Source organism: Zalophus californianus, chromosome 6 (assembly GCF_009762305.2).
Source record: "Zalophus californianus isolate mZalCal1 chromosome 6, mZalCal1.pri.v2, whole genome shotgun sequence".
NCBI lineage: Eukaryota > Metazoa > Chordata > Mammalia > Carnivora > Otariidae > Zalophus > Zalophus californianus.
Genome location: NC_045600.1, coordinates 99,278,500 through 99,290,659, shown reverse-complemented (window position 1 = coordinate 99,290,659; position 12,160 = coordinate 99,278,500). Strand labels below are relative to the sequence as shown.

The 12,160-nt window shown below is 35.5% G+C and overlaps 1 protein-coding gene across 4 annotated transcripts in view; it reads left to right on the top strand.

Moving 5' to 3' along the window:
• The window catches only part of ADAM10 (ADAM metallopeptidase domain 10), a 134,618-nt gene that overhangs the window by 88,791 nt on the left and 33,667 nt on the right, over positions 1 to 12,160 (top strand). For all 4 annotated transcript variants that reach the window (XM_027570122.2, XM_027570125.2, XM_027570126.2 and 1 more), the window contains 2 exons: positions 2,566 to 2,658; positions 5,486 to 5,669. In XM_027570122.2, the coding sequence (XP_027425923.1) occupies positions 2,566 to 2,658; positions 5,486 to 5,669 (277 nt within the window). The remainder of the gene's footprint in view (positions 1 to 2,565; positions 2,659 to 5,485; positions 5,670 to 12,160) is intronic.

Here is a 12,160-nt window from a genome sequence, read left to right as displayed (position 1 = left end):
TCAGAGTTGTGCTATTTGCGTTTTTTGTCTTCTCACCCTTATTAAAGTAAAAAGTTTTTGGAGAGACTCTTCAAAATGTCCTTTCTGTTGAAGATTCCCAGTGAGAATTTGATAATGCATTTTGACTCCAAATTTGATTTGAGACTAAGAGAATGTAGGTCCCACTAGTATAAATGGTGAACTCATTTTGATGGTGGTGATGAGCTTAATTTTAGATGTGTTTAAGAGCCAAGTGGTCATTCCTTAGGATATTGAAAATGTAGATCTGGAGCTTGGGAGAAGTTAGCCCAACCTTAAGCTTTCTGCATAGAATTTAAGGATACAAAAGATGGAGTTGAAGTAATGGGAGAGAATGAAATTAAAAGGGAAGAAACTGGGGGGATAATATCTGTATATAGTGAATAGGATGAGGAAGAGAAGCTATGGGGTAAAACATAATAGTAAAACAGGTAGGAGATTAAATGGAATTAGCCAAGGAAGAAACAAGTTTCAAAACCAAATGCATGGCTAACGGTGTCATATTGCAGAAAGATCAAAGAGAATGACTACAGTGTGTTAATTTGCTAGATGCTGGGGGGGGGGGCGGGGGGGAGTCCTTTCACGTGTATATCAAATCAAATCAAGATTATATCAAATCAAATCAAGATGTACACTTTAAACACCTTACAGTTTTATTTGTCAATTACACCTCAATAATACTGAAAAAAAAAATGACTACAAAAGGTAGCTGGTTTTTATTTACTAGAAGATTATTGATGAGTTTTAAGCTGATAGAGTTGTGAGGGTGAAAACGTTGCAAACAGTAATAAATGGGTTGGCCAAAGCAGTGAGGGTTTTAAGAAATGTGAAAAATAGAAACAAATATGGTGACTTAGAAGTAATATGGGGGTGGAAGGAGGACAGAGAATAGATGAGTAAGTTGGTAGGAAGAGGAAAATAATCCAATAGAAAAGCAATGTAAGATATGAGAGAAAAATTGATAGGGAACAGTGTTCTTGACGTTTTAGTAAGGATTGGGATGCGAATAAAGAAAAGCTTCCTTTTAAGGAAGAATTACCCTTTGAGGAAGATAGAAATGGATGAATATAGAAAAATTTGAAGGTAAAGAGGGAGGGAAGTAAAGATGAAGTCTCAGTAAAGTATGAAGTATAATCATCTGTGGAGGAATGTTTGAACTACCACCGTTGGGAATGGAGTAGAAACAGAATTGGATAAGGGATTACCAAGCCAAGCTGAGGTTCAATAGCATGAATTTATAATGGACCTTGTCAGCACTGTTAGAACTTTATCAGTTTGGCAGCCTGGGCTACTTTTGAAATTATTGTTAATACTTCTATTTGACTATCTTAAGTTTATGTAATTTCTTTGAAAATAATTTTAAAAGAATATATACATGTTTTTACATAAACTATAGCAAGAATGCTTTTTATAAATGAAGATGGGAAAGTGGTTTAGAAGCCAGAGAATTTAGTTGGGAGTCAGCTAGGTAAATAGAGAATCCCTTTATGTTCTGTCACCATGTTTAATTTTCTCCTAGAATTTAGCAAATCTTTTTTTTTAAAGATTTTATTTATTTATTTGACAGAGAGGGAGAGAGAGAGAGCACAAACAGGGGGAGTGGCAGGCAGAGGGAGAGGGAGAAACAGGCTCCCCGCAGAGAAGGGGAGCCTGATGTGGGACTCAGTCCCAGGACCCTGGGAGCATGACCTGAGCTGAAGGCAGACGCTTAACCAACTGAGCCACCCAGGTGCCCTAGAATTTAGCAAATCTTAATGTATCTTATTTATATTTGCATTACTTCCTCTCTCCTGTCACCCTCTAGAATATCTTTGTAAATTTATAGGGACCTTTTCTGTTTTTCACCATTGTGTCCCCAGCACCTAAAACAGTGCCTAGTATATAATAAGTGGTCAACAAAACTTTTAAAGATTGTGTGTACTAGTGCAGCAATAGAAAGCCTGAAGTCAGAGGATGACTGAGTGTCCTGACATTATCAGGGAAGTTTTTTTTTTTGGAGGGAGAGAGCACGAGAGAGTGGGAGTGGGGCACGGGAGTGGGCAGAGGGAGAGAGCGAATCCCAAGCAGGCTCCATGCCCAGTGCAGAGCCTGATGTGGGGGCCCGATCCCATGACCCCGAGATTACGACCTGAGCTGAAATCAAGAGTCAGACGCTTAACCCACTGAGCCACCCAGGCACCCCTATCAGGGAAGTTCTTACAGGAGATGTTTGAACTGAATCTGATGGATAAAGATACTCATAAGGAAATAGCATGTGAAAAGGCACGGAGGTCTGACCTTGCAGGATTGATTGAGGAAACAAAGTTTTATGTGATTGAAGCAAGAGTGATGTTTGTTTCTGGCTGGAGAAGGGTCTGGAAAAGCCACAGAATCTTCCCTCTTAGCCCCACCTCACTAATCTATTTCATCTTTTCATCCACTATATAATGTAGACATTTTAAAATTTGAGTGTGGTGGAACATTCTTGATTCGGAAAATAGAAATTCACAGCTTTATTCACATTTTAATATTGCCTCTAAAATGTTATTCTTTTTTTTAAATCTATAGATATCCAGTCACGTTAAAGCAATTGATACGATTTACCAGACTACAGACTTCTCCGGAATCCGTAACATCAGTTTCATGGTGAAACGAATAAGAGTAAGGAATTTCAATAGTTCAGAACATTATGAAAGAGAAACAAGGACCTTGTTTATAAAAAGAAAAATGCTTTTTACTTCATTTTTATGCCTTAATAGTTTAGATTGTTTTGCTGATCCAGTTTATCTTTATTCTTGGCTTTTACACAACATGTGCAGACGCACACAGAGACACACACAGGGATACTAGGTTTATCATGTAAAAATGAAATCTATAGGACTTTAATCTGGACTGCAAAAGAGGTACTGTCATTCTGTATTCTATCTGATTAATATGCCAGTTAGAAAGCCCTAGTCTCTCAAAAACTACAGATAGAGTACTTGACATTCTGCACCCCCTTATCATTTCCCAGGTTTTTTTTTTTTTTTTTTTTAAGATTTTATTTATTTGAGAGAGAGAGAGCACAAGCTGGGGGAGGGTCAGAGGGAGAAGCAGACTCCCCACTAAGCAGGGAGCCCGATGCGGGACACGATTCCAGGACTCTGGGATTATGACCTGAATTGAAGGCAGTCACTTAACCAACTAAGCCACCCTGGCGCCCTATCATTTCCCAGTTTTTAAAGATTTGCCTTGTGCAGTATTTTTCAGAGTGTGTCCCATTTGGTGCTCTAGAGGAGGGAAGGATAGATAGAATGGTTAAATAAAATTGGAAGTTGGAAAAACACTACTATGCTCTCTTCTTGTAAATTCATAGTACACACTAACATATCTCAAATTTCGATAAGTCCTTCAGGAGAGAAACTCATAATTTTCAAAAGTCATTTGACCATGGAACCTTTTCTGTATTAATGTCAGCTGAGAGTCCAAAGAACTGTAAAACACATTTTGAGAAATGCTCACCTAGAGCCACAGGTTCACTGATGATTAATTTTAGTGTTATAAATTTAAATAAGTAGATATTAAATTACTAACAAAATTGGGTTTCATAAATTTTCCAAATATGAATTCTTTCTATGTGTATAGGCTTTTAAGAATCTGAATTGATAAGCTAGATAAATAGCTTGAGTTTAAAAAAAAAATCATTTTACAAAAGTATTTGCCATAAGATTTCTTTATATTTGTGCTTCTAATTTTCTTAAAATATGATTGACTAATTTATAGTTTTTGTTCATGCATGTTATATATTTAATAGCATAGTTAAAAATGGTCCTTAGTAATATGATTAAATGTTAAATTGGACTTTAAGGTGAAATGTGGTTTGTAGATAAACAGTATAAGAATTGTTCATAATCAGTTGCTTTCCTGTATTTTGAGAGTAACTTAAGTCCTTAAATGAGCAAGTAAAAGTGATAATAATTATTGTTTAGTAGGCAAAGCAATAAAATGCAAACTAGTGAAAAGTAAGGAATACCAGAACAAATTATAGTGAAGCACTTTTTTTTTTTTAGTACAATGATTTGCATTATGAAGAAATGCATGTATATGAATGGATAGTGTGGCATTTGGTTGTTTTCAAGCTTTTAACTAAATCTCATCTGAAGATTCCTTCTGACCCATTAATTTGAAATTTATATCAATAAACATTTAAATATTATCTCATTTTTAATATAGTTAACTACAACTTAGATGCAATTTTTTTTGGAGCCAATATTATAAAAATCTGAGGGAATTTCATTTCACTATTTAGTGGGAAAAAGCCATCTATAGCATGTCTCTAAGCATGGGCTATTTATAATATATAGCGTGATTGCTTTTGGATTTTTTTTTGTTAGATGACCATTACTGATTGTTTTTAGTTGTTAATAGAGAAACCATAAATCTGTCCTTAAGCAGTTGCCCGCAGTAGTGTTTTTGTGATCCTGCTTCTGAGCCTCTTGGTTTTACTGAAGAGTGTGGAACCTAGAAAGACCTGCAGTTCTCATTTTATCAACGTTATATCCTCCCTTTACTACTAACATTTTCAATAGACTGAGGACTGCCTTCTAAAAAATGTTTACTTTCATGCATATCCCTTTTTATTCTGTATCAACAGTTGTATATGTAATTTTCTGACTTGGGGAAAGCCAAATTGTTCTAGAACTTCAGAGGACAGGCAGGGGTCTCTGAAAGGAGGCAGAGGCTAATAAATGAAGTTTTTGTTTAGTAGAACAAGTAGAAGTAGTTCAGTAGAACTGATTATTCTTCAGATGGTGAAGGAGGAACCTGCACTAGGAGTACAGTAGCTAAGTATCAAAAGAAGCATTCTGGAGGAACTGAGCTTGATACAGTAAGAGAAGAGAATGGGGAGTAAAAAAAAATTCTTGCCCACATTCGGGGAAAAAAATTGAACTTGCATTTTGTTGGGCTTGACTCGTATGATTTTAGGCAAGCAGAACCGAGGAAATGATTTGGCTGTTGAATTGATGGTCTTGGGTTTGATAACAATTTTATGTTCTAGTAATTAGCTAAAATTTAGGGGTTTATATCCTTATACTTTCCACCATGTGCAGGAGATTAGTACTGAAAGAGACTTGCTCACAAGATTAAATTTGAGAAACTGTACTTCCTTTATTGGAAATTTTGAAAGCAGAACTTGTTTTTCCATCCCAAGTGTTCATTGTTTAGAAATTTGGTCGATACTTGCCCAGAAATTTTTAACATACTCAATTTTAATTCTCCTACTCAGCCTTTCTTTTTTCCTTTTTTTCTTTTTTTTTTCTTTTTGGCTTCTATGATCAGCTCAGGGATGGGGGCTGTGGGAACAATTGTAGAAACCTTAATTCAGGCCTGATTTCCCTTGGGTTCCAAGCGTATTGTCCAGGCGGATGTAGAAGAAGGTGAGCAAAGACTTTACACATAGGCTCTGCTAACATTAATTGCCTATTTAAATAGTTGTCTTGGATTTTAGATCAACACAACTGCTGATGAAAAGGACTCTACAAATCCCTTCCGTTTCCCAAATATTGGTGTGGAGAAGTTTCTGGAATTGAATTCTGAGCAGAATCATGATGACTACTGTTTGGCCTATGTCTTCACAGACCGAGATTTTGATGATGGTGTTCTTGGTCTGGCTTGGGTTGGAGCACCTTCAGGTAGTTTATCCATGTCTTGGCTTAATACTTCAAACAAGCAATTTTCAGGGCACATTAAATTTTATAAAAGTATAGTAGAAACTGATGCCTGTACAATATCTTAATTTAAAGAGCTTGAGTTAGGCAAGAGTCATAAGCATAATGTAAGTAGAAAAATAGATGGACTAGCTTTTTATTTTGAAATGAGTACTAACAGGGAGATAGCCTGACATTTGGTATATTCAGTGGCTGAAATAATTTCATGAGGAAAAAGTGGTGCTTATTTCTGAAAACAAAAATGAAATACTAATTTTTTCATAGAAGTTAATATTATTAATTAAAAAAAAACTTTTCTGGGAAAGAGGTCCTTAGAATTAAAAGGGGAAAACTATGTTCTTGCTTCTGTTCTGCAATGAGATAGCAGAGAAACCCCAGTCAGAAGCAGTAGGTAGAAAAGAAAGACTGCCCTTATTATTATTTTATTTATAGCCTTTATTTTAACAAAAGGTAAGTGTTGCCTGAAAAGAGATGTAAGCAGGAGGCCTCAGTACCCTCAGCCCCAGTACCCTCAGCTCCACTACCCTCACCACCTGGGCCCAAACTCTGCTGGGGTCTCTCCTTAACCATGGAAACTGCTGTCACTAACAAAGCTGGGATAGGATAATCCCCTTCCCATTACAGTGGGGGTAGGGGGACTGTAACTTACAGTCTAATAAGTTCAGGAACCTAGTTTAGAGAAACACAAATTTATTAATTGAAAGATTGGGTAGAAACAATCCTAGGAATATAAATTTTGCCATAAAGAGTTTGATCAGTAGTCTGTTATCTTTTGAGCTATATATGGTAATATCTCTTCTGATGTATCATTTCTATCTTTTTAAAAGATAGAATGCTTTATGCAGGGTAAGGGAAGCTTTTCTATTCCTGTTCTTTAATTAGTTTATTGTTTGATCTGTGATGTATATTTTAACATTTTAAGTAGTAGTATATTTTAGCTTTTATATTTCTTGCTTTATTTTTAAAGCCAGCAATGAATATTACTTTCACAATTTTCAAAGCTTCTTTTGTTTTTCTTCCACATTTTCATGATGTCATTAAGGTGCAGATTTATGTCATGAACTATATATCATAGTACAGTATTTTTGGAGATTTATATTTGTCTCTTAGGTTGATCTGTCCTGGTTTTGTGTTACTTGCATTGTCAGCAGATTGTATAATCTCACTCTTTCCTATGATAATTTTACGTTTTATAACTTGTATATTTGAAATTTCTTTTCCCCTTCTTGAATAAGTTGGATGATTTATTATAAAGTTTATGGTTTCTTCTACTTATTCATTAGTAAGTACTGTGAAAATTCAAGGATTCATTTGATTGTTTGTTGTAAATTACCATTAGTATACTAAATTACTATATTTTCAAAGTGTCTTCCTTAACTGTAACAGCATCAGCATCAGCATCACCTGGGAACTTGTTAGAAATGCAAATTTTTGGACCCCACCCAAGTCTACTGAATCAGAAACTCTAGGTGTAAAGTGCAGCAGTCTTTGTTTGAACAAGGCTTCCAGGTGATTCTGATTCACATTCAAGTTTGAGAACTACCATATTCATATTTTTGTCTCTAAGGAAACTTACTCATAGAATGGCTTCTGGGCAAGTGATTGGATGATTTCAAACCAGAAACTGTTTTACATTTTCAGCTTCAGACTTTTGTTCATTAGGAATGTAATGCTCCTGAAGGAGCTTGGTCAGTTTTTTAAAATCTTCAGATAGCCTCATATCTATAGATGCAAAAATAGACTGTATTTTTTTTTTAAGATTTTATTTATTTATTCATGAGAGACGGGGGGGCGGGGAGAGAAGCAGAGGGAGAAGCAGGCTCCCAAGGAGCAGGGAGCCTGATGCGGGACTCGATCCCAGCACCCTGGGATCATGACCTGAGCGGAAGGCAGACACTTAACCATCTGAGCCACCCAGGCGCCCAAAAATAGACTGTATTTTTAGGATAGTTTTAGATTCACAGAAAAATTGAGCAAATAGTATGGAGAATTCATGTACACCCCACCCATACATATCATTAACAGTTTGTATTAGTATGGTACATTTGTTACAATTAACAAACCTATAGTTTCCTTATTGTTGACTGATATTCGTAGTTGATTCAGATTTTTTAGTTTATACCTAAGGTCTCTTTTTTGTTCTAGGATCTCATCCAAGATACCACATTACATTTAGTTACCATGTCTCTTTAATCTTTTCTTGACTATTATAGTTTCTTGGGCTTATTTTGCTTTTGATGATTCTTGACAATTTTGAGGAGTACTGGTCAAGTATCTTGTGGGATGCCCCTCTGTTGCAGTCTCTTTGATGTTTTTCTCATGATTAAATTAGGGTAATGGGTTTGGAGGACAATTAGCCTTTATATCTAGTTATTTTGATATTTGGACCACCATTTGTGGTGCTGCTTATTTTACTGAACAGCAGTGGGCAAAGTTCTTGACTGAAAATGGGACATATAACTTGTATTTTTGTCATAGGTCCTTCATCTGATACCCTCTTCCTTTATTCTATGTTAAACCCCCAACTCCAGTTCTTAGAAGCCTTTTTCTAAGAGCTGTTGGGAAGGGGCTAGGGAGAGACAGAAGAATGGGGACCAGAGTGGAAAAGAGAAGGGATCTTTGTTCTTTTTTTTTTTTTCTCCCAATATTTTATTTGAGAGAGAAAGCCCAAGAAAGAGCAGAGAGCACAAGCAGGGAGGTGGGGAGCAGGGTAGAAGCAGACTCCTCACTGATCAAGGAACCCGATGTGGGGCTCCATCCCAGGACCCTGGGATCATGACCTGAGCCGAAGGTAGATGCTTAACCAACTGAGCCACCCAGGCGCCCTGATCTTTGTTCTTTTGAGCCAGCTTTTTCTAGTATAGTGTACCTGCCTTAACATGACATTGATGGTTTTCTCCTCTTCCCTTTACCCTTTGACTACCTGAACTGAGTTTTATATTTGACTCACATTGTGTTTTTTAAAAAGATTTTTATTTATTTATTTGAGAGAGAGTGCACAAGCGGGGTAAAGGGCAAAGAGAGAGGGAGCTTGAGCTGAGCGTGGGGCTCGATCCCAGGACCCTGAGATCATGACCTGAGCCTAAGGCAAACGCTTAACCAACTGAGCCACCCAGGCACCCAACATTGTATTTTTTTATAGGGAAAAATCTATAATTGGTTTTATTGATTATTTCAGTACCCTTCTGAGGTGTAGGTATTATTACCTCCATTCCGCAGATGAGGAAACTTGGACTTAGAGACTTTGTGACTGACCCAGAATCACACAGAACCCAGAGTCTAGACCTTTTGACTCTAGGTTCAGTGCATTTGGTAGTTATTCTACTAAGTATTATATACTATAATATTCTAGCTTTCTCTAAGATGTTTCTGATAAGAAGTTGAAATGTTTCCTGCATTTTAATAGAGGTTTTGTATTGTTGGAATCCATTTTTTTGAAAGAGAAGTTATAAAAGAGTTCTACTCTTTAATATTTAGACATCATTTTGGGTAATTGTCATGGCATAATGGGAAGAGCACTGGTTTGGGAGCTAGGAGACTGGGTTCTTGTCTGTTCTCGCTAAATTTAGGTAAGTCATTTTGCTTCAGTGTGTTTATTTTTCATTGTAATTTCTTCTCTTTGTCCTTTTTGAGACTGCACGTTCCTGTCTACAGATCTTAGTAATTTTTGTGGTTATCTGTTTATTAAAAAGTACCATTTCATAGCTGATCTGTTCAGCTTGTGATCTGTTACTGTTTCTTAGTTTTTTCATTTTTATTTGGCCTAATTAATTTTGATTTTGTTGTATTATTTAGCTTAGTTTCACTTAATTCTACAGATATTTTACTACAAATAGATGGTGGTGTGGAGGGTTTTGTTGTGATGTTAATTTTCACAGAATATTACTCAAATTATTAGCTATAGTCTTCACTGACTCAGTTAAGCTGGGAAAAGCAGTAAAAGTTGAAACATTTGAATAGTAGGTTTCTTGTTTTTAAGTCTTCTTACACTACTTTTTATTCTTATTTAATATCATACTGTAGTTGGGTACTGCCTTGGGTTTCTTTAATCAGGAAAAAACAGCACCTCCTGCCCAACTCCATAATTAGTGGAAACAACTAGTGAACTGGGCTGGCTTGGACGCTCCCATTTGAAATTACACAGGGATTAGAAGGGAGTAAAAAAAAAAGGGAATCTGGTCTTCCAAACAAAGTCAGTGTTGATTATGAATCTGGCAAGATTTCTTTAAACTTTTCTTTGTATGAGCACAGTTCTGTGTTAAGCAGGTAGCCTCTTATCATTTAATTTAGAGACTGGAGCATTGATTCCTTAACTAAGTAAATTCCTTATATTAGATAATCTTTTTATTTTACTTCATTTGTGGCACCCTTCCAACATGCCTTTTGAGAGGGGTCATTTTTTTTTTAATATATTAATGTGCATTCTGTTCATATATTATCCTTCTTAATGTTATCCTAATGAACATAGTCTCAGTTTGGGCAGGCCACTGAGTAAGGCTAGCTCTGGAATTCATCTCTGTAGTTAATCCTGAACCATTTGTATTCTTCTGAGCATTTGTGAAAAACATTTTTTGAGACATTTCAGTTGTTAGCAATAGTCTCTTCTGTTTTTCTTAGTTTAGAAATTTTAGTTTGATTTTACATATTAGGATTTAAGGGCATACAGAGCTCAACTTAGGGTTCTCAAGATAACCCACAGCCTATCAAATTCTTAACATGTTGTTTAAAAGTCTAATTATAAGGCTGGGAGATTTACATCATTAGAATATTACAACAGGACAGTTAATACTGGCATTTTGTGCAGTCTGGATTGTTCCATGCAGGATGTTTAACATCTCTTGTCCCTCCCTATTACTTGTGAATACTGTTCTCCAGACATGAAAGACAAAGAAATGCCCTAGGACATTTCCTGATAACCTGTCGGGGAGTGGAACTATTGTCTGATTCAAAATTACTGCTCAGATTAATATTGCATGATCAGTATGCTACTGTTAAGTTTTAAGTGTTTAGGCCTGCTCACATCAAAACTGTACTTGTGGACTCTGTCAGGGTATTATGTTATATTACCCTGTAGTTTTTCTAATTTGGGGCCTGGGGTTGGGGGTCTGTTTTAAAGTTTGGGAGTAATATTCTGTGACTTTAGCTCTCAGGCTGTACTGTAGATAAAAAAAATGTCATTATCCTTCTTTGTTTACTGAGCCATCTATCCATCAGTAATAGCTTTTAACTCAAAATAATAAAATTTTGCCCTTCTCATTATTATTCACAATTTGTATTTTGTAATGATGACTACATGTAGTAAAATTTTAAATGTATAATATAAAGCAGTTACTGAACTTGAGCTATGGTTTAGCTATAGGTATATATAATATCACTGATTGAGTTTCTGGCACATCAGAACTAGTTGCATTATTTTGTAAAAAATTAAACCATAACTTAGCATTGGGTAAGGTATGGAATTGTTGAATCACTATATTGTACACCTGAAATTAATGTAACACTTTATGTTAACTATATTGGAATTAAAAAAAATTAGTGCACTACTGCCAAAAAAAAATTAAACCATAACTTATAAAATTAAATATAGTCTTATTTTTTCTGTATAATTGAGTTATTTTAACATATGTTATTAGTTTGTAACAAATACTAAACTTTTCTGTAAGTGATAACACATTAAAACCAAAAGCATTTACTAAGATGTTAAACATGATGTAAAATTACAAAGACTATTTTCAGAAGAGTACATTCAAATTTATGTCTGATCTTCCCTTAAACTGTATAGACCTTAAAAATACAGAAAAATATATTATCAGAGTTTTTAATACATGCTATTTATTTTTTTCTTTTTTTAACTGATAGAGATTTACAGTGTGGAGTCTTTTATGCTTAATTCAAGTTTGACAGTACTGCATTGGACCAATTTGCATATGATAGCTCTTCATTAAGGCAGGATATTAATTTACTATTTGTTTAAAACTATTACAGAGTGCTTATTCGTATCTTTTCTAATTTCCAGAAGTAGTGATACAATCCTTAGACTCATCTCCAAAAGAGAAGTAGCCTAAGAAAATATATTAAATATTCATAAATCATTTGCTGTCAGTTTTCTTTGTAGAAAAGGTAGTAAGTTCTGAATGTCATAAAGGTTCTCCATCTTGTGCTGGTTAAAATCTGCATATAGCTCAGTCTTTCAGTTTTCTGTGGCGCTTATTATTTTAGCTTCCTAAATCATAATGGTAATTCGTGTTAAATTTACCTTTTTTTGAAAAAAAAAAAACTATGAGAGAGAGTGAGAGAGAGCACAAGAGGAGGGTAGAGTCAGAGGGAGAAGCAGACTGCCCACTGAGTGCAGAGCCTGATGTGGGGCTCGGTCTTAGGATTCTGGGATCATGACCTGAGCCAAAGGCAGACATTTAACTGACTGAGCCACGCAGGTGTCCCTGTTAAATTTACTT